The sequence below is a fragment of the Buteo buteo genome, chromosome 1 (assembly GCF_964188355.1).
Source record: "Buteo buteo chromosome 1, bButBut1.hap1.1, whole genome shotgun sequence".
NCBI lineage: Eukaryota > Metazoa > Chordata > Aves > Accipitriformes > Accipitridae > Buteo > Buteo buteo.
The window spans coordinates 29609673-29635501 of record NC_134171.1 but is presented as its reverse complement, the minus strand read 5'-3'; the positions used below and the strand labels follow the sequence as shown (position 1 = coordinate 29635501).

The 25829-nt window shown below is 35.8% G+C and overlaps 1 protein-coding gene across 10 annotated transcripts in view; it reads left to right on the top strand.

Moving 5' to 3' along the window:
- The window catches only part of FRYL (FRY like transcription coactivator), a 176641-nt gene that overhangs the window by 106137 nt on the left and 44675 nt on the right, over positions 1 to 25829 (top strand). For all 10 annotated transcript variants that reach the window (XM_075025546.1, XM_075025526.1, XM_075025516.1 and 7 more), the window contains 21 exons: positions 1267 to 1504; positions 2146 to 2331; positions 2422 to 2508; positions 3275 to 3543; positions 3975 to 4170; positions 5135 to 5259; positions 8076 to 8133; positions 9699 to 9790; positions 11427 to 11599; positions 12066 to 12226; positions 12764 to 12874; positions 13804 to 13958; positions 14204 to 14303; positions 15275 to 15443; positions 16214 to 16473; positions 17381 to 17521; positions 19307 to 19475; positions 20799 to 20883; positions 22593 to 22705; positions 25106 to 25256; positions 25609 to 25712. In XM_075025546.1, coding sequence (XP_074881647.1) covers positions 1267 to 1504; positions 2146 to 2331; positions 2422 to 2508; positions 3275 to 3543; positions 3975 to 4170; positions 5135 to 5259; positions 8076 to 8133; positions 9699 to 9790; positions 11427 to 11599; positions 12066 to 12226; positions 12764 to 12874; positions 13804 to 13958; positions 14204 to 14303; positions 15275 to 15443; positions 16214 to 16473; positions 17381 to 17521; positions 19307 to 19475; positions 20799 to 20883; positions 22593 to 22705; positions 25106 to 25256; positions 25609 to 25712 — 3143 coding nt within the window. The remainder of the gene's footprint in view (positions 1 to 1266; positions 1505 to 2145; positions 2332 to 2421; positions 2509 to 3274; positions 3544 to 3974; positions 4171 to 5134; positions 5260 to 8075; positions 8134 to 9698; positions 9791 to 11426; positions 11600 to 12065; positions 12227 to 12763; positions 12875 to 13803; positions 13959 to 14203; positions 14304 to 15274; positions 15444 to 16213; positions 16474 to 17380; positions 17522 to 19306; positions 19476 to 20798; positions 20884 to 22592; positions 22706 to 25105; positions 25257 to 25608; positions 25713 to 25829) is intronic.

Below are 25829 nucleotides of genomic sequence, written 5' to 3'. Positions count from 1 at the left end.
GTAAGGGAGATGAAATTCTGCTCTTGGTGGATGTTCCTTTTTAAATCTGTGTGTATAGGAGTTTGTCAGTGCACTATGTAGTGCGAGTCCACTGCATACAGAATCCATTCTTCCTATTCCTGCTTACCTTCTGCAGTTCAAGTGTTACTGGCCGGTATAGCAGGAGGTGAATTTATCCTGAAGATCTTGCACTTACTTTTAGAGAGAATTTTGTTGAAAACTAGGAATTAATTTCTGTTGCTTTGTTTTTTGAACTTGTTCTTATCTTTTTGTTACTACTATCATACTTTTTTCCCCTTTTATCTTTTTTTCTTTTTTTTTTTTTTTTCCTATTGCTAATACTGTAAATTATCATAAAGTCATTCTTGTTTGACATTACCAAAATGTGAGACAGGCATTTATGGGAAACTTTTTTTTCCTTGTTCTCTTCTAATCCTGCTTCCTTTTTCCAGTTTTTTAATCCAGTACTACCCATATTTATCCATCCCTATGGGTAAACTGAGCATTCAGTGAGAATATATAGTTGTGGTATATGCAGACAGTCTTTACATATTACTAGAGTGATAAACCTTCCTCCTTTTAATTTTTTTATTTTTAATACAAGAATGGTGTTGGTGCAGAAATATAGTATAGCTTTTAGCTTTAAAATTCATTTGCATATAATGTGTTGAGTTACATATATTAAAAAGTTAGTAATAATGTGAGAGAATAAGATTTTTCTAACACTTTTTCTTCAGTGTCAAAAATCACATAAAAGACATAAAGTATTAAGTAATAATACAGTACTGGGCAAGTTTCATCTACCATAGTGGGCTGAGACATATTTTTAAGTATATATGCCAAGGGTTTTTTTGCAAGTTTTTTCTCATATCCAAAGTAAAGCTGCTTTATCTGCAATAATAATCTGTTCTTTTCAATTTTTATTGGAAGAAAATAACCTGTACGTCACAGGGTGCCTACCTACTGAGCTCTAAGGTGGTTGCTCAGATGCATGCAAAGATGTGCCTATATGAAATACTTGACGATGTCTCTTGAAAATTATTTGTTTATACTAAGTTTTGTGAAGTCTTGCATTATTTTGCTATAGTATTAGCACCTTCTATTAGTAGCCAGTTTCAGATGTATTCAGTGCAGAAAATGCATCTATGTGGAAGTATTCCACATTATACAGTAAAGAAAGAAGAGTTAACGCCAAACTTTAATTTATAAAGGCTGGTTAAGACTATGCCAATCTGGGGTGATGATACCACTATTTTTTCTAAACAGGCTGACAATTCATATGGATGAAGAACTTCGTGCCTTGGCTTTCAATACTCTCCAAGCATTAATGCTTGATTTTCCAGATTGGCGGGAAGATGTTCTTTCAGGATTTGTATATTTTATTGTGCGTGAAGTGACTGACATCCACCCAACGCTTCTTGACAATGCAGTAAAAATGTTAGTGCAGCTCATAAATCAGTGGAAACAAGCAGCCCAAATGCACAATAAAAACCAAGATTCTCAGGTATTTCTAAATAAGGTCCTTTGATGTTAACACATGGTTTGAATGTACATGCAGTTCTATTAGTAGCTTTTATTGTTTTTGTTAAGTAATAAAAATTCAGCTTACTTTCTTACAGTGCTTGAAGATTTTTAGACCTATTATTTTAAATAAGTATTTTTGCCAAAAAATTACTTTAATATTACTAAGTATTACTGAAACACTAATTCATGGCCACATCTTTGCTTACATCAAAAGTCATCATCTGTAACTGGAAATAAATTAAGTAGGAATGGTAAAACAGTAGAACTAGAAAGAAACATCATTTTTACTAGCAAACAGAAAGTGTTCAAATAATTTAATTTTTTACAGTTCTATATGTAAGAGTATTACCTATTTATTTTTAATTTTGCCCTCACTGCATCATTCTAATGAGAAAGTGAAATAAGAAAGACTTTCTTGTGTATTTGTTTGGACTGAATTCAGAGAGATACCAAAAAAAACAAAGTAGCTGATATTATGCCATTCTCATAATGCAAAATTTGACTAGTAGCCAAAGATCTAAATACCTTATGATCTATACTGCCATTACTAATAATGGAACTATAGCTTGATTGTGTTTACTTTTTTCTTAATTTGCTTAAATTCTGTTATCTTTTTCTTAGCGTGGTGTATCCAATGGGGCTGCCCATACCCTTCCTCTGGAGAGGACCCTTTATTCCAGTGTATTTCACGTGGTGGAAGGCTTTGCTCTGGTCATCCTTTGCAGCACAAGGCCTGCCACCAGGAGATTAGCTGTCAGTGTTCTCAGAGAAATAAGGGCCTTGTTCACACTTCTAGAAATTTCTAAGGTAAGAGTTGATGACCCATTCTTGTGACTGCTTAATGAAATTGCTTTTATCTTGGCTTTCTCTGAGCTTTTTGTGTTTTATCTTTTGTAGAGTGATGATGAGTTGGCTATAGATGTAATGGACAGACAAAGTGCTACTATCCTGGAGAGTTTCATACATCTCACTGGGGCTGACCAGGTAGGAGAGTTTTTATGTTAAGTTGGATGTAAGATGAGGTAATTCTGCAAAGTTGTCCCAAATAAGTTGTATATATGTTAAATAATCGTGTCACTATGATCATGCAAACTTTATCAGCAATTTATCACCTTAAAAACCCAACCAACCAAACGAAAATCCTCAAAAAACCTGAGGAGTTTTGCGAGGCTGACACTGCCATTCATTGTATGCTTTCTGATCAACAAGGGTGTCATTATGTCCACCATATACACACAGCCAGCTATATCTATATCTTGCTCATAGATTAGAATTTCTCTGAAGCAAAGACCACTGCCTTTTTCTGCAGCAATACAATGTCTTAGTCATGATGAAAGCTATAATAACTATCAGTGAATAACAATTGAATTCCATATTTATATATTTATCATTAACTCTTAAGTATCAAGGAAAAGCTTTTCTGATTTTAGGTCTAGCAAGCAAGTTGGAATTCAGTAGTAAGGTTTTTAGAGTCCAGAATCTTTTGGAAGAACTAAGTCATCATGAGTGAAAAGGCCTTTTTCTAGAAGTTACTATTTCCTAATACCCAGTTCCTTCCCAAACAGCATGCTTATATAACTGTCCACATTAGGAACTTGTGTAAAAAAACCATAATTTAAGTAATGTGTTTTATCTATTCCAAAAGTGGTTTTGACACTGATACTTTATTAGATATTTAACAATGAAGAGATTGTTACTTAATATACATGGTTATTAAATATTGCTTTGTTCTCTTTTTTTGTGCACACAGACTACTTTACTGTACTGTCCCAGTTCAATAGATTTACAAACTCTGGCTGACTGGAATTCTTCCCCAATCAGCCACCAGTTTGATGTGGTCAGTCCGTCACATATATGGATATTTGCACATGTGACTCAAGGCCAAGATCCATGGATTATAAGCCTCTCAAGTTTTATGAAACAGGAAAATCTTCCAAAACACTGCCCAACAGCTGTAAGCTATGCTTGGACATTTGCTTACACCAGACTCCAACTGCTGTCTCCACAAGTGGATATCAAGTAAGTTAATTTCTAATGTAAATACAATAAATTATATTGAGTATTCTTTCAAGATTTATTATCATTGTAATGTCATTATGTTTCAGTGAGGTGACATATGGACTGATAATGTTTTCTGTGGATTCATTCAGCTTTATGTGACAATAAATTAAAGCAGTTCTATCTGGAAAAAAAGTTTTCTACTCTAAAAATTAATTAATTCATGCCTTCGGCCATATCATAGTTAAACAGACTTGACTATAAAAGCATACATTATTCGTTCATGTACAGGTCTATTCTGAACAATTTCTTCAGCTTACTATGTAAACAATTTTGGAAGCAATGGCATATATATATTTGAAAATAGAAATTCAATAGAAAAACAAAGTGAAATCTGGTAAGCTTCATTTACTATACTGAGGTTTGGGTTTTTTTCATTTTATTTTTAATAGCAGCCCTATCAATGCAAAGAAAGTGAATACTACTACAAGCAGTGACTCCTATATTGGGCTCTGGAGAAACTACCTGATTCTTTGCTGCAGTGCAGCATCTTCTTCAAACTCCTCCACCTCCACAGGCTCTGTGAGATGTTCCCCTCCTGAGACGCTGGCGTCTACTCCTGACAGTGGTTATAGCATTGATTCAAGAGTAGGTTCTTCTACTCCTTACTGTAATTAAGTCTACATGTTATTGAAAGTACAAACACCTGAGGCTTATAATAACTATCATGATTTTCAGAAACTGGTGTAATTTGTCTGAAAACACGTTTTAGTACACATTTGTCATTTGTTTAGGATAGTGTTTCAGTTCGCTTTTCCCAGTCAGTGCTGCAGAGGCTTTTCTGCTTATGTTTTGTAACACAATCTCAAAGTCTTACCTAGAGTTAATGAGGAAATGTTTTGTTTACCATTAAGGGGTTGGGGGAGGGGGGGGGGGTTGATTTGGTTGGGGTTTTTTTTTTTTTTTTTGTGGGTTGGTTTGGGTTTTTTTTGCTGTCAGTAGACTTCTGCAATTCTGAGCAAATAGCCGCTCACTTCAGTAACTGAAGCAGTGACCTATTTAGGCATGATGTATCTTGTTATATTTTTCCCAACTACAGTTTTCTGTCTGCCTTGTTCTTCCCCTTTTTGGCTTCCTGTAGAAGGTACAGTAGAGGTGAAGATAACTCATGGACTATACAGCAGATTTTGGGGAGAAGCAGCCTATTCCACTTGTTTGTTACCAAGATCCTTTCCCTAAATCTGAGGAACTGTAGACTGAAAGCTTTGTTCGCTCCAAGAGCCACAATGGAGTCTAAGGAGTTGGACACCAGAAGTCTGCTTTCCCTCCCTAAGGAGGGTGGATAAACATGCAAAGCATCTGTTTATCGTGTTGAGGCATTCATTGTCATCTGACAATGAAAATTCAGTTATACAAGGAATGGAGAAGTAATTAATACTAGTTTACTATTTCAGAAAGTTTTTCCATGTCAAAGGTCAAAAATTTCATTTTTAGCATTTTAAGTCACTGATCAATGTGAGAAGACTGTAAAATTACAGCAGATGTTTTAATGTCACACCACCTGATTGTTTGGTAACTACTTCATTCTGTTTTATTCTGGTTTTCTTCTTAGATCATTGGCATTCCATCCCCTTCCTCCCTGTTTAAGCACATAGTTCCAATGATGCGCTCTGAGAGCATGGAAATTACAGAATCCCTTGTGCTGGGACTTGGCAGGACCAACCCAGGAGCTTTTAGGTAACTGTTGTCATTCATCTGTTTTTATGTTAATTGATTACAAAGCTGGGGAATAAGAGCTCAGAAAAAAAGGTTTGCTTTCTTTTTTTTTAAGAATTTTAAAAAAGCTGTGAAAACTGATTACAGTTGTCTTTATCACACCACGAAATGTTAGAAAAGCTTTTTTGAGGTTGAAATAATTTTATGTAGAGGTCATGTCTGCATAAAGAAAAAGAAGTTAGTCAAAACAATAGACAGTTCCCTTTTATTGATATTAAAGGCAGCTCTTATATGAAATAACAGACTTTGTGGACTATTAACATTTGAAATGTTAATTATAATCATGTTTGTAAGAGTTACCAAACTCTCCTTATTGGTATTGCCAACAAACGTGTTTCTGAGCTCTGTGTATGTAGGAGTTTAATGATAACTGTATTCTAAAAAGAGATTTTTGGATCAAGCTGAAAAAAATACTAGTTAGAACTGTTTTCTGACTAGTGCTGAAGCTTCTGAAATTTGTGGTGCATCCCTCTCACCGCTTTTCTTTTTTTTCCTGTAACTTCGTAACTAATACACCTTTGTCATACATTGTACTGATGACAAGTCCATGTGGATTAATTTGGGCACCGGTAACTGTGATCTACTGTAGCAGAATTAAATCTGTGCCAAGCCACTTGTTCTGTCAACTTAATATCATAATTCATGTTCAGCATATTTGGATTCAACTCATAATCCAGAATTTCTGGTTACCCTATTGTGACAAGTCTTCATATAAATGTTGAGTTCAAAACAGTCTACCCAGCCATTGTGGTATTCCTACCTCAACTGAAATTCACTTTTCTTCAGATCCTAATGTACTGTATTGTCAATACGTATTACAAATCCACTGACATGAAAAGGAAGCTCTATGCCAGGAAGCCATGAGATTTAAAATGCATCTCTATGCAACTGTCCTCAACTGCCAGCTCTGTCTTTGTGGAGGATGGATGAAGAGGGAGAACATCTGAGGGGGAGAAAACTTCCTGGGTAGGCCAGTGCTCAGCATCAGGTGTTCTCTGACAGCAGGCAGCCTCTTATAATGGGGAGTTATGAAGTTGTATCATGCTATTGCAACCAACTCAGCTTCTGCAGAAGAAACCAGACATCGCTAACACTCTAGGTTTTGAATAACATGCTTCTTTTCTCCAATCACTTGTGTCCCACTTTATGGTAGATGAGGAGCCAAAGACATATTTTAAACCGTAATGCCAAGTCCTTAGTTATAGTATTCCGTTTTAATCCTTTGATAATCTTCTAATTTTAAATCATATCTTACTTTGCTCTCCTACCAGGAGTAAAGCAAGATTTTTGTCCCATGACTCTGAAGATATACTGAACAGTTTAAATCATAATTGTGCTCTACAAATCTAGAAAAGGCTTTCAGAAAGGATTTCACCAGAAATCCTTGTTTTCTAAATTAGAAACAATTCATTCAGCAAACTTAAAAAAAAAAAAAAATCTGATTCTCATCAGTCTTCTGATTTCTTTATTCTGAATTTTGTTTTGTTTCTGATGACCAGCTTTTTTCCTCTGTCCAGTGTGCGTACTCACACCAGATGCTAACTGTAGCCCACCCTTCACCATTGCAGCTCTGCACTGATTTGTTGGTTTGGTTTTGGTTTTTTTAAGCACTGTTCCTCCCCACTTGGTATGTTTTACTCGAGAACTTTTTTCATTATGGATTATATGTATATGCAGTCCACTTAAACTTGCTAGAATATTCTTTTTTGTTTCCTGTTACTCATCACATGAACTTGTCTAGATGTCCTTGCTCTACATGGGAAGCTGACCCTTTATTATGTTTTAGCACAAAAAAAGCTTCTTCCAAATACTTGTCTGTGTTTTTTCTGTATTTGAAGGAAAGTATAAAACAACCCCTAACCATGCTTAAGTGTCTTGTAACTGAGCGCACTGCAAAAGTTTGTGTAGCTTTCTGATCACCTGGACTGTTTCTCTGAAAAGAACCTTTGAATGATGTAGCAGAGGAGTCAGTCATTTACCATGAAAACTTGGAAGTGGTTTATGCTTTTGTATGTCTGAATTACAATAGCACCAGAAGTAGAAAAATGTGTCACACTCCAACAGATCTAAAGTGCAGGTGGTCGTTACTATGTTAACAAATATTAAAGTAAACCCAGTATGTTTCTACCTTAGTTTTTTGTCTGTGTCAATCCATACTACTGATCTCCTTCCCCTTTCCCTGCCCCCTTTTTGGAGTCATAAGTGAATCTTAGTTTTGCAGAAGGAACTGAGTAGTAATAAAGTCTGTGGACCTTCAGAATAACTAGGGAATGTTAACGACAGCGTCAAAGCATGTTGCTTTTCAGTTTTCATAGAGCTAGTCTGACTTCTGTAAGCATAGTGTTATTGGCCTTAAAGAAATGATCTTTATTAACAACTAAATGCATCACGACAACTGAAAGAGCATTGTGTGATAAGCTGCCAACATCTTTTTTCCTCCTACTAGTCTCTATTTGCACCATAAGGCTTTGATAAACTCTGAATATGAAAATAAATGAAAATCATCTGTGATAGAAATATGCCATAATAATTGGTGAATGCAGATTTAGTGGTAGCTGTTGAGACATCCGTTTGGTAGTCTGTCTTTAAATTAGGGAATTATCTTTCTGGGAAACATCTCTTAAATGCTGGTTTACTTCAGAAAGCTGCAGGTGCAGAAGGAAAACCTGAGGGTGTTTTAACTTACATTGTAACACTAGTTGCTGTGAAACACCTTTCAATTGAGATGTTAATTTAATGGTTGTTTTTATCCATTTAATTCTTTTATTTTAATTCAGGGAACTAATAGAAGAATTACATCCTATAATTAAGGAAGCACTTGAAAGAAGGCCAGAGGTAATTAGATATTTTCCACTCTATTCAGTACACAGTTTTAACTATCTTCTCACAAATGGTAGTAAAGAAATGTTAGTTATGTTCTTCAATTCTGCACCTAAAAACTGTCAGTATACCAGATAAAAAGGTGAGAAGTTACTTTTTTAAATGATTGTGTTTACATTAGAAGAGCTTTGTGTTTGTTTTGAGCTCTGTATTATTGCTGTATCAAAGAGGTTTTTTTTTAAAATAATGAAAAAATTACTGTAACCTTTTCCACATTCTTTTATTTCCTTTTACCTAAGCATAGTTTTACACAGCTGTTACTTCATTATGTCATCAGTAACATGCCTACAATTAGTAGTACCTAAGACATAGAATTGAGTTTTACTGTCTACCAACTTTGTTGTTTTTTGTGGTTTTTTTTTAAATGAAAAAGGCTGTAAGCTCACCTGACTGCTCTGACTAAAAATTTTCTAATGGAGAGCATGTTTTACAGGAAGGTTTAGAAGCCTCAGTAGGTATTCATAGAAATAATAAACTCTGCAAACACAAACTCAGAGATGATTACTCAGTATTTTTTGTGGTAACCGTCATATTCTTATTTGTAATAAATTTGTAATTAAATACAGATGATGGAAAGGAACATCACTGCTGTTTCAAAATGTTACTGGGCTATAGTGTGTTTTGTCAGTCTTGCATGCAAATCATAGGATCGTTTGGGTTGGAAGGGACCTTTAAAGGTCATCTAGTCCAACCCCCTGCAATGAGCAGGGACATCTTCAACTACATCAGGTTCGTCAGAGCCCCATCCAACCTGACCTTGAATGTTTCCAGGGATGGGGCATCTACCACCTCTCTGGGCAACCTGTTCCAGTGTTTCACCACCCTCACCATTAAAAACTTCTTCCTTACATCTAGTCTAATCTACCCTCTTGTAGTTTAAAACCATTATCTCTTGTCCTATCGCAACAGGCCGTGCTAAAAAGTTTGTCCTCATCTTTCTTGTAGGCCCCCTTCAGGTATGGGAAGGCTGCTATAAGGTCTTCCCCAGAGCCTTCTCTTCTCCAGGCTGAACAACCCCAGTTCTCTCAGCCTGTCTTCATAGGAGAGGTGCTCCATCCCCCTGATTGTTTTTGTGGCCCTCCTCTGGACCTGCTCCAATAGGTCCATGTCTTTCTTGTACTGAGGACCCCAGAGCTGGATACAGTACTCCAGGTGGGGTCTCGCCTCCCTCGAAATATGTAGAATCACCTCCTCAAAATATGTAGAAAGATTGGCATTTGTACTTCATTGTTTTATATGTTGCACTTTGCAAGAGGAGACTGATAAAAAACATTATTTTGATAATAAGTGTAATAGCAAACCTAGTATATCTTGGAGTTGCAGCAGGGAAAAATATTGTTCATTGTCTGGTTTATTAAAATTGCTAGCAATTTTGGTAACTCCTCATCTTAAAATGTTGGTACCCCTGATAATTGATGCCAGTTGTAGTACAGATATAATAATGCTTTTATATGACATGCTGGTTTTATACTTAGTTTTTCCTCTGCTTCATTTAATGTTGTGTTTCCTCTGTTGAATAGAACATGAAACGGCGCAGGCGTCGAGATATTTTACGAGTACAACTAGTACGAATATTTGAACTGTTGGCAGATGCTGGTGTCATTAGTCACAGGTAGGGGCAGCACTGATGATAAGATGTTTTTTATGCTTCTGAATTAAGTCATTAGTATTCTTAGGACCCAGTATAACAAGCATGCAAAATTCTTCAGTGAGTTTTAGTATACCACTAAATAAATAGTCATGGTTTTATAAAACTTGGAATTTTGCTGGCCTTCTAATCCCTCCCTCCCCCATGCTCTTTGTCAGTGTGGTCTGTGTTTTGTTTAAAATGCTATTCCCCCTATTTCCCAGACAATTGCTTTGAACAGGCAGTGTGTCATGTTCCTTCTTGTCTGTGTGTGCTCAAACATCGCACCAGTTACGTAAATCAGAAAACGCAAGTTAAAACTATTCTGTAATCAGTCTGGAATTCTTCCTCACCTGGAGTCCTTATGCTAGTCAGCATGTCCTGTGCAGAGAAGGCTACTGCTGATTAATATTGGACCTTTTTCTTTCAGAGAGAAGCAGAATGTTAACTAGGTTGGGTTTTTTCCTCAGTTTACCCTACTTGTATAGGGACACTTTGAAAGAAGACTTAAAATTCTGGCATATGTTTTACAGGTCTCTTAGAAATTTTTTTTTTCTATGCAGGTGGAATTGTATAAGAGGAAGTAAGCTAGGAGATGGTTAGGCTAGCTCCTTCCATTGTTAGACAATGATACTTAAAGATTTATTTGTCAACCTTAGCAATATAATCAGTGTGAAGTTCTCAATCTTTAAGGAAGCTACTACAGTATATTTCAGAATGTTGCCTCAGAAGCATTGCTAAAATGCCTTTCTTCCTTTTGGCATGCTTTTTCAGAGTACAGCCTTTAAAATCATACTCTCCCTTCTTATCTTTCAAGGTACTCACTGGTGTTTAATTAGCATATGTAAAATATCTCCTAACCACAGTCTGCACCCTGGAACTTTGTCAGCTTTTCTCTCTGAGGCCAGTCTGACTCTGTGGTGGAAGCTAGCAAGCAATTAAGGGCTACCATAAACCTCCCCATCTTGCTTTTGGTGTGCAAGGCATGCTTTTTGGTTGTCTTCAGTACAAATGTGGAAAGATGGTGGAGGGAGCTGAGAGGAAAGGAATTGCCATTCTAACAATTGTTTTTCAAAGGAGGGCAGGTTTGAATCACACGTAGTCTTTAATCTCCTTATTTAGTTTAATACAGACGTCTGGTCAGATGCTAAAGCAATGAAGATGGGAAATGAACATATAAAATGAATAAATTGCTTTCATCTGCTAATAGTCAGTAGCATGTCATGAAGTACTGAACGTCTTGACTGACTCCCAAAAATCAGTATGTAATATAGAAATCTATAGTCAAGTAGTAGTAATCATTTTTTTCTGGTTTACAAATAGCATGGGTTGGGGGGAGGTGTTGGTTGGTTGAGGGTTTTTATTATTTTTTTTAACATCCCCAATATAAGAACTAATTCTGTGGAAGGATGAGTGACTTCTAATAGTGGTTATTAGTTTGCTTTCACTGGAGCTTTTTATTTAACACTGGAATAGAAGCTGGATGAAGAAACGAGTTTGAATTAAATATTTGCAGTGTTGAGGTTGTAGGGTTTTTTAAGGAGAAAAAAATAAGGATTGTTTTCAAAAATCATTGTATTTGTCATACTATTTGATTATTTTTTTTAATTTTATTTTTAAGTGCAAGTGGTGGCCTTGATAATGAAACACATTCCCTCAACAACACTTTACTTGAGTATGTCGATCTAACAAGACAACTCCTAGAAGCAGAAAATGAAAAGGATTCTGATACATTGAAAGATATCCGATGCCATTTTAGTGCCTTAGTGGCAAATATAATTCAAAATGTTCCAGGTATGTAAAAATGCTTTAATAACTTCTGATGACTGTATTTAATATGCAGTACATTTAAAGAAACAAAACCAAACAAACAACCTAAACTAAAATCCACTTTTTAGTTTCAGAATACTTTCATAAAAATAATTCATGCCATCAGTTTTGAATAGAACTTTAGCAGTATGAGTTTTTAAGAGAGATTTTTGGTACTGTTTGGAAGCATATAAGTAATTTTCTGATTTAGCAAAAGTCTTGGTTTGCAGTGCATTTAAATTCTCTGGACTAATAAATAGCTTATTCTTGTACACTAGTGGCATTAAACAGGACAATAGTAAACCTACATCCAGCTGTTATGATGTTGAAATCATGTGTCTTTACATTGATTTTTCTTTCTATATTCATTCTTTGGGTCTGTTTCTCTTTTATGTACTTTATTTTAAAGAATGACAAGAGGAGTGTGTCTGACCATGTGTTTTTCTTACAGTACACCAGAGAAGAAGTGTCTTTCCGCAGCAGAGTCTACGCCACAGTCTATTTATGTTGTTCAGTCATTGGGCAGGTCCTTTTAGTATCATGTTTACTCCCCTGGACAGATACAGTGATAGGAACATGCGAATAAACAGACACCAATACTGTGCATTAAAGGTATTTTAGCACTTTCTGAATTTTGGAAACAGATTGTTATGTTAACTTTTCTGATGCAAATTTAACATTAGGGCTTTTTGGATGTGGTTTTCACATCCTTGTTGCCATTCATGACTTAGGGTTTTTTCTCTTTTGCCTACATGTGTATTTATGACAGTTTGGCTTTTTCTATACTGTAAACTATTGCACTTGCTGTAGGAATTTCTTAAAATGAATACTAAATGTTCACTTCAGTGACTGTAGTCCTCAGTTGCCTGAGGAGAAAGGCTTTCATGTAAAAGTAAATTAACAATCAAACTGACCAATTAACTCTTACATATGTCAGCATTTCAGTATTGACAGTTCCTTGTATTTGGGAGTTGAGAAAAATATGATTTGATAATTTCTTGACTAAGATGTTAAACAGTTTTTTATTGGCCTTGGTCCTCCTCCCTTGACTGAATAGAAGTTAGTTTTCTGATATTTTAATGAACTTGGTAAAAGCACTTCCTGTATCTGAGTTACTAAGTTGTAGTGTTTTTCAATTACTTTCTAAAGGCTATGTCTGCTGTACTGTGTTGTGGGCCTGTTGCAGATAACGTCGGGCTCTCATCTGATGGCTACTTATACAAATGGCTGGATAATATTTTGGATTCACAAGATAAAAAGGTAATACAGGCAATGTCAACGTTGGCTTGCAACTATCAATGCCTTCAACATATGCTTTAATGAGTTTTGCAGTCAGATTGGCCTAAATGCTTTAGAACAGCGTAAAGCTGTTTTAGTAGTGCGTATTTTTGCACTGTCTTTAATATGTGTATTCACCCTGTTGAGGAAGGCAGTCCCTAATCACAGTGTTAAGAACAGACAAAACAGAATGGAAGAGGAATGGGCAAAGAGTGAAACGTTGTGTATTATTTATAAACTAATCAGCTACTAAGTTGTAGTAATAAGCAGATCTTTTAGAAATTTAAAGGAGATAAGATTTTGAATGTGAACTCTTGTGAGACTGTAGAGTCCATTGGGGGTCCTGCAGAGAAGACCAAGCTTTACATCTAAACAGTAAGGCAAGCTTTAGATATAAAATATAGGGTCTCTATTGCACTAATACTATGACTACATAAAAACACAGCTCCAGTGGGCTGCTTTGATACAAGAGAATATGTAAGTCTCAACATAGATCTATCCCTTGTGTCCCATTGGAATTCCTGCATATGTTTAAGTGTTTTTCTGTACCTGATGCTTTCAGGTCAGTGTTCAGGTTGTAGTAAGACAAGTGAAAATAGTAAATAGCTCAAGGTAGCCTTGGAACTGAGGAAAAAAAAAAGTCAGTAGAACTATCTAGTTATTTGCTTCAATAATTTATGACTGTGTGCAAGTTGAACATTAAACAGTTTGATAGAATTACCTATTATTATTTTAAGCTGTGATCTCATTGTTTTTAGGTGGAACAAATTTTGTGTATTGCAGTTGGTTTTGGGTGGGGTTTTTTTGTTTTTTTTTAATTAAATATCTATTTCTCTATTTTATGCCATTTTTGTAAGGTGGTCTTTTTTTCTATATTTATAAATATATATTGGTTCTTTTCTGGAATACAGGTTCACCAGCTAGGCTGTGAGGCAGTCATGCTGCTCTTGGAACTCAACCCTGACCAGAGTAACCTCATGTACTGGGCCGTAGACCGGTGTTACACAGGTTCCAAGCGGGTAGCAGCTGGCTGTTTTAAAGCCATAGCCAGTGTGTTCCAAAACAGGTACTACAATATTTTTTCAAAACTTTGAACTTTCATTTTCAAAGTGTGCTTTCATGTAGAACTGGGTTTTTTCCTCCCCCAAAGGGAAAAGATCACCCCTGGTTGTGTGTATGTGTTACTAGAGAAACTTTTCAAAATGTTATGTTATCCCATACAATATTTCCCGTAAATTAAATTTTAATAAATTCAAATTTTAAAAAGCCAAATGTAATTTTACTTATTTCACACTTGCAATTTTTTCCTAGGGATTACCAGTGTGATACAGTGACCCTCCTGAATCTGATACTATTTAAAGCAGCTGATTCTACTAGGGCTATCTATGAAGTTGCTATGCAACTATTACAGGTTTGTAAGCTAATTTTGATTTTTTTTTTCCTTTAAAACAAGAATTGTCATGTGTATTTAAAAAGAAAAAGTGTTGTCCCTTTAGTAATGAAATACAATGTATACATTTTTTTTCTTCTCTATTTTAGTACATAGTTAGGCCAGATCGTTACCTGGCACAAATAGGCTTCAGTGGCAGCATGTCATATTTTCATGAACTAAGCCCAAAACTTGTATTTTCATAATAACTGCTTTTTCAAGAGACAATACCTAAATCAAGATTCTTCTGGTTTGGCCCTTAAACAGAGTGGTATATAGCCCCATTTGTCCAAGAGCACCTCAGAGAGAAGTATATTGCTTTCTGTCCATTTACTCTGCTGGGGTAGCAGTCAGTTTTCTGATTTTTACATTAATACCAAACATTTTTCATCTATCTGTGTGGAGAGATGATATTTAAAATCTTGTTAGCCATTTAATTTACTTTTGTATATTCCTTTCCGAGGTCATTTGCGGGTAAGCTTAATCTTACAGGCAGCATTACTGTTTAAAAATAAATAAATAAAATCTGTGCTGCTTGTGGCTCAGACCACAAGTCTTGGGGTATTTTTTTCAAAGGTTTTTGTTGTCAGCTAAATTCAACAGTAAAGTCCCCACTGAAGTCAGACCTCTGTTGATATATCAGCACTCGCACCACCCTCCCTTTCAACCCCATCTTTCTTCTCAAGTGAACACCACTGCTTAAGATCAGCCAAAACTGACTTTTAAAGTATCGAACTGCTTTAGCCTCCTTCTGCATCTCTGCCACATCAAAGATTACGTTGCTCCTATCAATGTCTCATAGATGAGCAGAAATTGATATTGTTTGGAAATATATCTGCACAGATAGGAAATATTAAATGAGAGTAGATACATGAATTGAGAAGGTGATTTTATATAAAGATTTCTATTGTGGCTCTATACTTATCTTCACATTCTGAATGTTACTGTTGTAGATCTTGGAACCAAAGATGTTCCGTTATGCTCACAAACTGGAAGTTCAGCGGACAGATGGGGTTTTGGGTCAGCCTTCTCCTTTACCACATCTGTATTCTGTGTCGTATTATCAACTCTCAGAAGAATTAGCAAGGACTTATCCTGAACTAACACTTGCTATCTTCTCAGGTATGGTTTTAAAACAAAACAGAAAACTTCAGCGGGTCAAAAGCATTGTACAAAATGTATAATCCTTATTTTTCAATAATTAATTTATATGTAATTCACTAAAAGCAGGACAACAGACAACAAGGTAACATCATAATGAATGGAGAAAATGGAATTTACTGAGTTACAATTTTTGTTTACTTGTATTTGAAATATATTCAAGAGGAAACAACGTGAATCAAAGATACTTTTACTGACTTTCTAACAGCCATGAAAAAATCACATTAGAAATATTTGCAACTGTTTTTAAAAATTATTCTTCTATTGTTCTTCCTAGTGTTTTCTTGTTTACTGTAGATTGCTTAAAAATATTATTCCATAGCATTTTTAAACAATTACAGAGTAATAACTTCTCACATCAATTCAAAAGCTACTAGGACTAATATGAGGAAGAAAAAATGTTAAGTGCTTTTTTGCTAAAGTTGGTACATTTTTATATAATCTAGGTTTTCAGTTCCCTTCCCCGATTAGAGGAATATATGTGTTTGCGTATGCTAATATGGTTTCTTCAACATACTGTTTGTCAGCAGTGTCTTCAATTAGCTCTACTGAAGACTGCAGACTTTTTCATTATGAAATGGCACTAGTCAGCTAATCAAAAATACTATGCCTGTATCAGCATTACTTTATATCAGTATGGTCTACTGGGCTCGTGATTGTTGTCATTATTACCGAAACAGTTCTCATTATTGATTTGCAATTCATGCGTGTACCTAATTTTTGAATGACAGAAGTAAGTCAGAGAATCCAAACGGCTCACCCAGCTGGGAGACAGGTGATGCTGCATTATCTGCTCCCATGGATGAACAATATTGAGCTGGTAGACTTGAAACCTTTGCCAACCATTCGTCGCCAAGATGAAGATGAAGAAGATTCTCTGAAAGACAGAGAAATAATGGTGAACAGTAGACGATGGCTACGAGGAGAAGGCTGGGGATCACCACAGGCTACAGCTATGGTTCTGAACAATCTGATGTACATGACAGCAAAGGTAAAACTAGATAAGTGTTCTGTCTTGTTCCAGTGGATTGATGTGCTCAGGGTGTGAGAAATTCCTGTTCAGAGATACTGTTACAAAACTTTCAAGAGATGTTGTTCATATTTGTTGAGTTGCTTATGTATACCCAAGCTATACCATATAGTTGTGAGGTATTATGATAAATACTTAATATGTAATACAAATGTTACAGTAATTGTGACATAGTAACAGTATATAACTGTTGTTTTGCAATATAGATGTCTAGCTGGGTAGATAATACCAAGTCGCCTGTATACCTATGATCTCAGAGTGGAGTTTTGGAACCAATCTTGTTGCCAGAGGCTGACAGACCCTCCTCCTTCCTGTGATAGCTACTTCCAACAGAGAAAAAGTATTGGTCAAATGCAGTGCTCCTGCCAGTTCTTGATATCTTTGAATCCTACTGATGAGAGATCATGTTTTAAGCTACAAAGTAAAAACTCTTTGCAGCCTGTGATCCGTGGAATTTTATTCAGGATTGTCAGCAACTGGGAGAATGGGTCTCTGCTAAATTTAGATAGCTTTTTTAATTTATACATAAATAAAGGTATAAAAATAGAAATAAATTTACATATAGATAAATATGTGTATACTTATATATATGAGGTTATATTGTATATAAATAAAATATGTAATACGTGCAAATATGTTTAGATATATTTTTATATATTTCTAGCTATAAAAGAAAATAGTTATTTCCAGAATGTGTTTATAAAAATGAATGTACGTGAAAGCTTCATTCTGGATTGTCAAAATGGCAACAGCTTCTTACTTATGTCTCCTTTTTCTAGAGCCTGTCCCACTTGGTCAATACAGATCATTTTCAAATACAATGTTTTCTACTGGAGTTTTCAGGAGAGATATTTATTTTGTTTTCTAGTATGGTGATGAAGTGGCTTGGTCAGAGATAGAAAATGTCTGGACTACTTTGGCAGACAGCTGGCCAAAGAATCTGAAAATAATTTTGCACTTCTTGATCAGTATCTGTGGAGTGAACAGTGAACCCAGCCTTTTGCCTTATGTGAGTATGTGATATGTCTCTCAGCGCTATTGAAATTCTAAAAACTAGTTGTGTGTCTAGCAGCAAAGATGACCAAACAAAAAATGTGAGGTTGGATTTCTAGTATCAAAATCTGTAGCCCCATATTTTGTGACCACTAAATACTACGAACAAATCAAATTCAGTTCTTTTGTTTGAGTTACTTTGGACATCTGTGTTGAAATTTCAGTATCGGTTTCAGTTAAACCCGGCATTCATGGAATGGGTTTGAGAAAGGAAATAAACCAGAAGGGATATCACACCTTAAAGATAGCTGAGGCTTTCTTAAGACAACTCAGTGAATATTGGAATTTACTCAGGGTGGTAAGTCTGAAACAGTCCACTATCTGTTTCATCAGTTATAAGTTGTCAAAATTCAGGATATACTAGGTGGGCCATAGACCTTATTTAGTGAGTAAATCATAAAAAATGGAAAAGACTTATTAAAATATCCACATCTGTCTTAGCATTTTTTTGTTCCTTTATCATAAAAAGGAAACTTAAGAGTTTGATGCTAAATTTAGATTAATTTTATTAGGAGTATATACTGAACAACTCCTTTCCATCATAAAATGCAAATCTACTGCAGCAGTTGGTTTCTGTTCGTTAGGAAGAATTAAGATAGTTCTGTAAGTAATATTTTCATTAGAAAATTATTATAGGTTTTGCTAATAGTAGGAAAAAAATGGACATGAAGTAAGCAATCAGGACCTATAATATTAAGTTCTTACTAAGGACAGCTTAAGTTCTTCATTGATTGGCAGTCATTTTCATTGCAAATCAGGAAATCTAGTTTAATGTTGTAGCCCAAAATTTTTGCGTGTAGGGCTTGAACAAGGTGACAAAGTAATTCCACAAATCAAATGCCCGGATCACTTGCTTAGTGTACATCTTTGAGTTCTCTCTAAAGGATGGAAATAAATCACTGAGCAGTAGTGACTCAAGAAAATGTCAGAAAAAAAAAATCAACTTACTGATGTCTACAGTAATCACTGACTAGCACCCATCTGCTGCTGCTTAGCAGTGACCAGGATTATTTTGCTGAAGTAAGACATAGTGGAGAATCCTTAATTACTATATGCTTAATAAAATATTGCTATAGTTAGGTGTTTATTCGTATCAGAGTATATAAAGGCCTCGAGCATTTTGGGAATTAAATGTTTTTTCTTATGCTATAATTTAGGATAGTCCTAAAAAGCAGACAGATAATATAGTAAAATAAAGCACCTGTCGCACCATGTAGGGACAGTGTGATTATTCTCACATGACCAAGTATTAAAACACACACACACACACCCCAAGTCCCCCTCAAAACCAATTTTATTTTTTGTCAAAGCATATGTGAGAGCACTGCAGAATAGCATGAGGAAAAATACGATACCTGCTGGAAAAGAACAGAACACAACTATGAAGTTTTGAAAAGAAATTATATCAGAATACATTTGCTCCATTGTTGATCTCAGGTGTTGCTAAAACCTTAGTAAGAAAATTGTTTACTTCTTAAATAACTGTCGTTGAACTCAGAAGACTTACTTTCTTACTCTTATGTTTCTGATGCTTGCTGCTCTTGAAAGCAATGAAAGTGGTTTTTTGTTTGCCTTTAGAACTAGAGTAAGGATCCTCGCTTGCAGTGCAGGTAGATGCTGATTCTAACAAATTGCTGTATTCAAATCTCTTATTTTCCTTTTTTTAAAATCAAGTCACTGCAATAAGAATTTTATTTATGTACATACTATTTTACATACATATACTTTTTTTTGATGGCAGGTAAAGAAAGTTATTGTTTATTTGGGTAGAGATAAAACAATGCAACTACTAGAAGAGCTGGTGAGTGAACTTCAGCTTACAGATCCTGTCAGTTCAGGAGTCACCCATATGGATAATCCACCATATTACCGCATTACTTCGAGTTACAAAATTCCCTCTGTCACTTCAGGTGAGAATTCCTTAACTTAAACTTTTATTATTGTCAATGATAACTATGCTATTATCAGTTATAATATTGGAGTTCATGTGTAAATATTCAATTGGAGTACAATGTTCTGTTTCTAAAAATAAATTAAGGTACAAAGTTTGCTTTACAAGATCTGCAGTTTTTTGGTGCACCCAGAGTTCTTACTAAAGAACATCAGATAGGTTCACAAGGAACAGGTTTGTATTAACATATGTGTTAGACTTTGTCCATGTTCAGATCTTACACTGTTTACCCTCACTGTATCACTTTTAAGTCAATTCAGTCAAACCACTGGGAAAATTTATCTAATTTGAAATCCATGTAAGTTGTTATATTTCAAGTTCTGTTATAGACACAGGCTGTATCTGTAGGAATTTATTCAAGAGGATTTAAGTACACTTACTTAGAAGAATTTATTTAGAAATAATTAACAATTAACAATAGATCAATCATCAAAAAAACCCCCACTGAAAATACAGAAAGTGTCTACCTCATGCTTCAATCCAAGAACATGCTGAAAAATGTGGGGAAAAGCTATCTGGTTTTGATGAAGCATCTTTCAAAGTAAGCCACAAAAGACATGGATGGTAGGGTATCTAAGCAAGGACTTAGCTTTTGCGCTGCAAAGCTGTCAAAGCTACGAAGCAGCCTGGACCTATCACATAGGGACTATCTGGATCACAAGGGGGGTGCGTTGGCAGTTGTCCATGAAAGTGTTTAAAAAGTATGAAAAAAAAATTTTGGGGCTCTTGCACTTAAGTGTAATTGAGAGTAGCAAAATTTGTGGGGAGGGTGCCGAAGTATTTCTGACTGTGGTAAGCTATTCAGTGTGATGCTTGCAAGTTTCTCTTAAAAAGAAATTGATAGAAGCTTCACTGCAGGCCGTTAGGTTTTAATCCCTAATCTGTTTGTGGTTTGAATTAACTGCATATCAAAGTCCAACTACATTTTATGGATTACTATAAGGTATAGCATACAGGAAAGAAAGAAATGGGTCTCTTGATCGTGCTTCAAAAACAAGCCTTTCTACTTAATTTACATTGAAGACTCAGAGATTGCTGGAATGGATTCTTCTGATTTTTTCCAGTTAGTGAAATTATGGTAGCAGCTCAGAATCTTTTAGTCTGAACAACAATTTTTTCTTGGATGTGAAAGTAATTTCTGTGGCTCAGTTTGTATTTGTGCCAGCTGCTGTAGTGTAAACCTGGTTAGGGCTCTTGGCATGGACAAGTAAATAAGGGTCATCATGTAGTGCTTAAGACTGCTTTTCTTTTCTGTTGACCAATCTTTTTCCATAATTCACAGGTACCACTTCTAGTAGCAATACAATGGTAGCTCCCACAGATGGCAACCCTGACAGTAAACATGTAAAAGACAATAGTGAAGAGAAGTAAGTATCTCCTCAAAAAACAGTTATTAGTTGAATTACAGGAATTCCTGCTAGGTACTATAAATGTGTGCATCTCAATGGCTCTAGGTATGTCTACATTGCAGGAAATACCTGGCTGTAAGTTTTGCAAGTTTTAAACAACAGAACTGGAATACTATTTGGGATTAACAGTAGCAGCCTCAATTGTAATTCGAACTCGAAAAGCTGTAGAGGAAACTGAATAAATAAAGGGACTAATCCAGGTCAGGCTTTGTATTGCTATAGCTATGTTGTTACTGATGCCTAAATTAGCTACTATTACACCGGACTGTATATGTTTACATAAGAGAAATTATACTGCAGATACATCAAGGGCAAATGTTATTAGTTTAGTAATGTAGTCAATTCACCAATTGGTTTCCTAGCTTGCTAGAGATCAACAGTGCCCCTGTGTTGAAAGCTAGTTTCTTCTCCCATTTAGGGTATTTGGATGCCTGGTATTTGTGGCAAGATCCCTTCCAGCTAGCTTTGAAACAGATACCTCCCTCCTTAATTTTTGAGCTTCTTAAGAACAATCCTTTGGAGAAATTTGCCAGACAGTGGTACCAGTGTGAGGGTGGTAGAAGGCAAACAGCTGACATAGACTTAGTCAGGGTGTGGACTTGGAGCTCGACAGTAGCTGACTGTGGGCATGCTCTCATTTTGTGTTAAATATGAGATAGCTAATCTCAATGTGAAAAGGGAAGAGGGATTCTATGATTAGCATGAGAAAAAGCCTGCACAGAAAAAAGTGCACACGTGCTGTTATGGTAGAGTAGCTACTATGCAGTAAATTCACAAACCAATTTATTTTGTGACGACTTGTTTGAAAGCGGTAGTAATTCTATTTCCAACATAATTTCCCAGCTGGACACTTTTTTCCTTCCCTAGGATAATTATGTCAATATAGTTAGATTAGTAAATGTATTGATAGAGACAACCCCAATACTTCAATGAAATGGGGGGGGGGGAGGATGGGGGTGAGGAGGCCATGTGACAATAAATCACAGAAGACTATGGAATCTGAGGTGTCATTCAGAATTCAGCCTAGCAAGGCACAGACAAGTATTTGGCTGCTATGGGGGCTGGAGCTGAAGGAACTTGTAAAGTAATGAAGGCAGTTTTGAAAGTCTCTGCGAGTTTTGGCACATGCTGTAGGGTTGTCTAACACCACCCCAGCGTATATGCTTTTTGATAAGATATATCATGTACATCTTGGACTTGCCAGGAGGAGAGAGTGTTAGCAAATTATGTAGAAACAGCTTGGAAATTGTGCTTTTGGCACTCCTATTTCTCTGATTTCTTTATAGTTTATCAGATTAGCGAGGTGGGATCTTGGACTGTGTGTGTGTGTATATATATGTCTGTGCCAGATCAAACAGGTTTTTCATTATTTTGCTCAAGAGTGAGAATAACTTAACGCATAATGGTAACAAATATTTTAATGTACTTAAATAAAATGATCTAACAGAAATATAATTTATAGTGGATTATCTCCTTGAATCCCCCTTATCTAGCATTGCTACAAGAGGTGTGTCTTATACAGCTGAGAAGCTTTGGCGTCATATTGATTGTCTTTGTAAGATGAAATATTTTTGCATAACACTTAGTTTTGCTGCAATACTGAGAGATGCTGATTAATTTTTGTCACAGAATGTCAGCTACTAGTGCTGCTTTATTTGTTCCTACAGTTATGTACATCTAGACGTCTACAGTGGGTTGAACAGTAACTTAAACCGCCAGCACCACAGACTAGAATCTCGCTACAGCAGCAGCTCTGGAGGATCATATGAAGAGGAAAAAAGTAATATTTTTATTTAATAATATTCCTATGGATAGAAACCAAAATTTCACAAGTTTTGCTGAAGGTTCTGGAATGTGAGGAAATAGGCTTTATCAGTGTTTTTAGCATGAACTTACTACAAAATACGGGTCTTTTACATTCCTTGGTCTTAGTACTGCTGTTGAAGTGTAGTATCCATTTGATTACAATAGAACGTGCAAGGAAGATAACACACTTTCTTTCCTTCCCTTGTCCTCTGGAATGAGTTGTGAACGTCTTCCCAAGTGAAGCAGTTTTACTTTGTATTTTCTTTGCCAGTACCAACACCAAAGATAGATGGTTAGACAGAAGAAACAGGAGAGATATTAACAGGAGGAACATGACATGAATGAGGAAAAAAATGACAGAAAAAAAGTTAAAAGAAATAGAAAATTAGAAGTAGTTGTGCTTTTAAATGATAGCACTCCTTGACCTGTTTAAAAAGAAAAGGCTACAAAACTTTCTGAGAAGCCATAGCAAAGGAAAATACAGCAGGGAAAAGGATCTTGTTGTATACCTCTAATTTTCAAGCTTGTTTTGAAAATGTATTTTGGGTTATTTTTTGTGATCTATGGTCTCTTTTTTCTGACGTGCAGAGGTAAGGAAAAAGAGATAGATATTTCTCCTGAAGCTCCATGTACTTTTGGAGACTTTTCTTAACGGAGGCTTATTAACTGTAGCTACTTTTGTACCAGTTCCTAAGATATAAAATCATCATGACAGTGCTAGGGAAAGCTAAACAGTTCATGTAATCAGGCAAAAATGAGGACAGTGGTGAAGACAGTAAATGATGGTTACATTAGTGGGTTCTGTATGCTTTGTTAGAGTACTCATTTGACTGAAACTCGTTTCAGCTAACAAGCTGTTGGTAATTAAAATTACTTTGTACTTTAACCGTGCATGGGATTATCAGATATATTTTGGTCTGATCCAGCTCATTATAGTGCTCCCACAGACTATCTTAGGTTTAACTCAATTTTTTATTGACAGTTGATCTTGCTAGGAAGTGTCTGGGTATGGTACAGCACATGATACAGTACTGCCTTTTCCTTACCTTTCTTGTGCTACTGAACACGGGATGTACATTTCTGCGTTTTGAGCGTTACATGTCAGTATGGAACCTAGTGTGTCCCATGCTGTATCGAAGCAAGTCTCCCTTAGGATCTGCTTACGCACTCCTTAATGGCTGATTCTTTGCAGACCATAAAGGTTAGAGTGAATATGTGGTTTATATTGCCTCTTTCAAGGAAGAGGAACATAATGTCCTCTACAGAGCTTGTTGTAAGGGCCGGGCATACTGATGCAGATCTGCTAAACTTTGGGTCACTGTCAGGTTGGTGGACCTTCTGGGCAGCCAGTGTGTTTATTACTGCTTGGATGGGTGATGTCCAGTATCATAGTTGTGGTCACTTTCATCTTTGTTTGCTATTTGTGATAGCAACACAGAGTATCCTGAAGCAGATGATGATTCACATACTCCATCAGTAACAAGTTTGTCACTTCCAGTCAAGAAGGTGATAATGAGCTGATACATGCGTGAACTTCTGAAACTTTTGCAGCTATACTTCCAAAGGGACAACTGGTAGAATCACTGAAACACTGAACTGTTGAGGCAGTCTCCTTACTTGTTTGTAGCTTTTACTGATTGTTCTGAAGTCCAAGGCATCTCATTTAAAAACAGAAAAATATTTTGGATGTGTAACAGTATACTCTCACACCAAATAGCTGATGTGTTTCTTTCACTTTTGAAGTTTTTTTAATCAAAACCTAAATGTCTTTCTGTGTTTTCTTGACAAATTTGCTGATTTACTGAGCAGTGACTTTTGTCAAGGAGTGGGATTAGGCTATGCTGGTGTAAAGTGGCAAGTTCTGAGCTGCCCCGTATATCAGGCTGGCATTATCTGACACGTATAACTGGTGGATTTTTGCTAGTGAGACCTATAAAGAGGTGCTCTTGAGAAATATTTCCTTAGCCTATAATGAAATGAAGCTCTTCAAAATAGTTCAGTACGATCTTGGGACCCAGCCTTAACTTCCTATCTGACATGAGGTGTGAGATTCAAGGAAATTATATTAGATCACTTTGCCTTTTTTTCCTTATGTGCATCCATGTTCCCTATGTGCATCCATCGTTTTTATGAACCTATTCAACAAAATCTTACTCTGTTATATGTGTAGCTTCTGTAGAATCATCCCTATCCTAAAAGAAAGAACGATTTTTTTTTTTTTTTTCCTAACTGTGCCCAACTACTACTGTTTATGGCTGGTTCCCCCTCCTGGATCTCAGCTTTTTAAGAATTTAAAAATATTTCTTTAGAAGACTATATAATACAGAAACGTGTTACATATATATTTCTCTGGTTTAATTATCTATTGTGTTAGGTGATTCAATGCCTCTGTATTCAAACTGGCGTTTGAAAGTGATGGAGCACAATCAAGGAGAGCCTCTACCTTTTCCACCTACTGGAGGTTGCTGGTCACCATTGGTGGATTACTTGCCCGAAACTTCTCCTCCGGGCATGTCTCTTCACAGGTAACTGTTTTAACAGTGCTGATGGCAATTCTTTACATTTTAATTAGTGTTGCACAAATATAGTAATTTAAAGAGAGCAGATAAAAAGACAGATTTAAGGACAGTAAATAGTGCATTCATTTTCTGCAGTTTTACTCACAAGTCTAGCAGTTTAAGATTTCTCAGCCTTTTAATTTGGAGGACTAAAGTTTTTCTGTCTTCATTATGAGCGTTCATCTTTTCCCGTGTAATACAACTTTGTGGATTTTTATAGACCTAAGAAAGAATACTGGTTAGTAGCATATTAAGCTCTTTGCAGCTCTTTGTAAAGTTCATGTTACATTCTTCTAACAAATTGTTTTTTTGTTTTTAGATGCAATATAGCAGTGATCCTTTTGACTGACTTGATAGTTGACCACAGCGTAAAGGTGGAATGGGGAGGATACTTGCATCTTTTGCTTCATGCAATTTTTATAGGTAATTCAATTCTTACAGAAATATGTCTAGTAACTTCAGAACTGTAGCTATTTATGTAGCTGTTCTTTTCCACATTTAAATTAACAATTGCCACGGTACTGAAATCTCATTAATTTG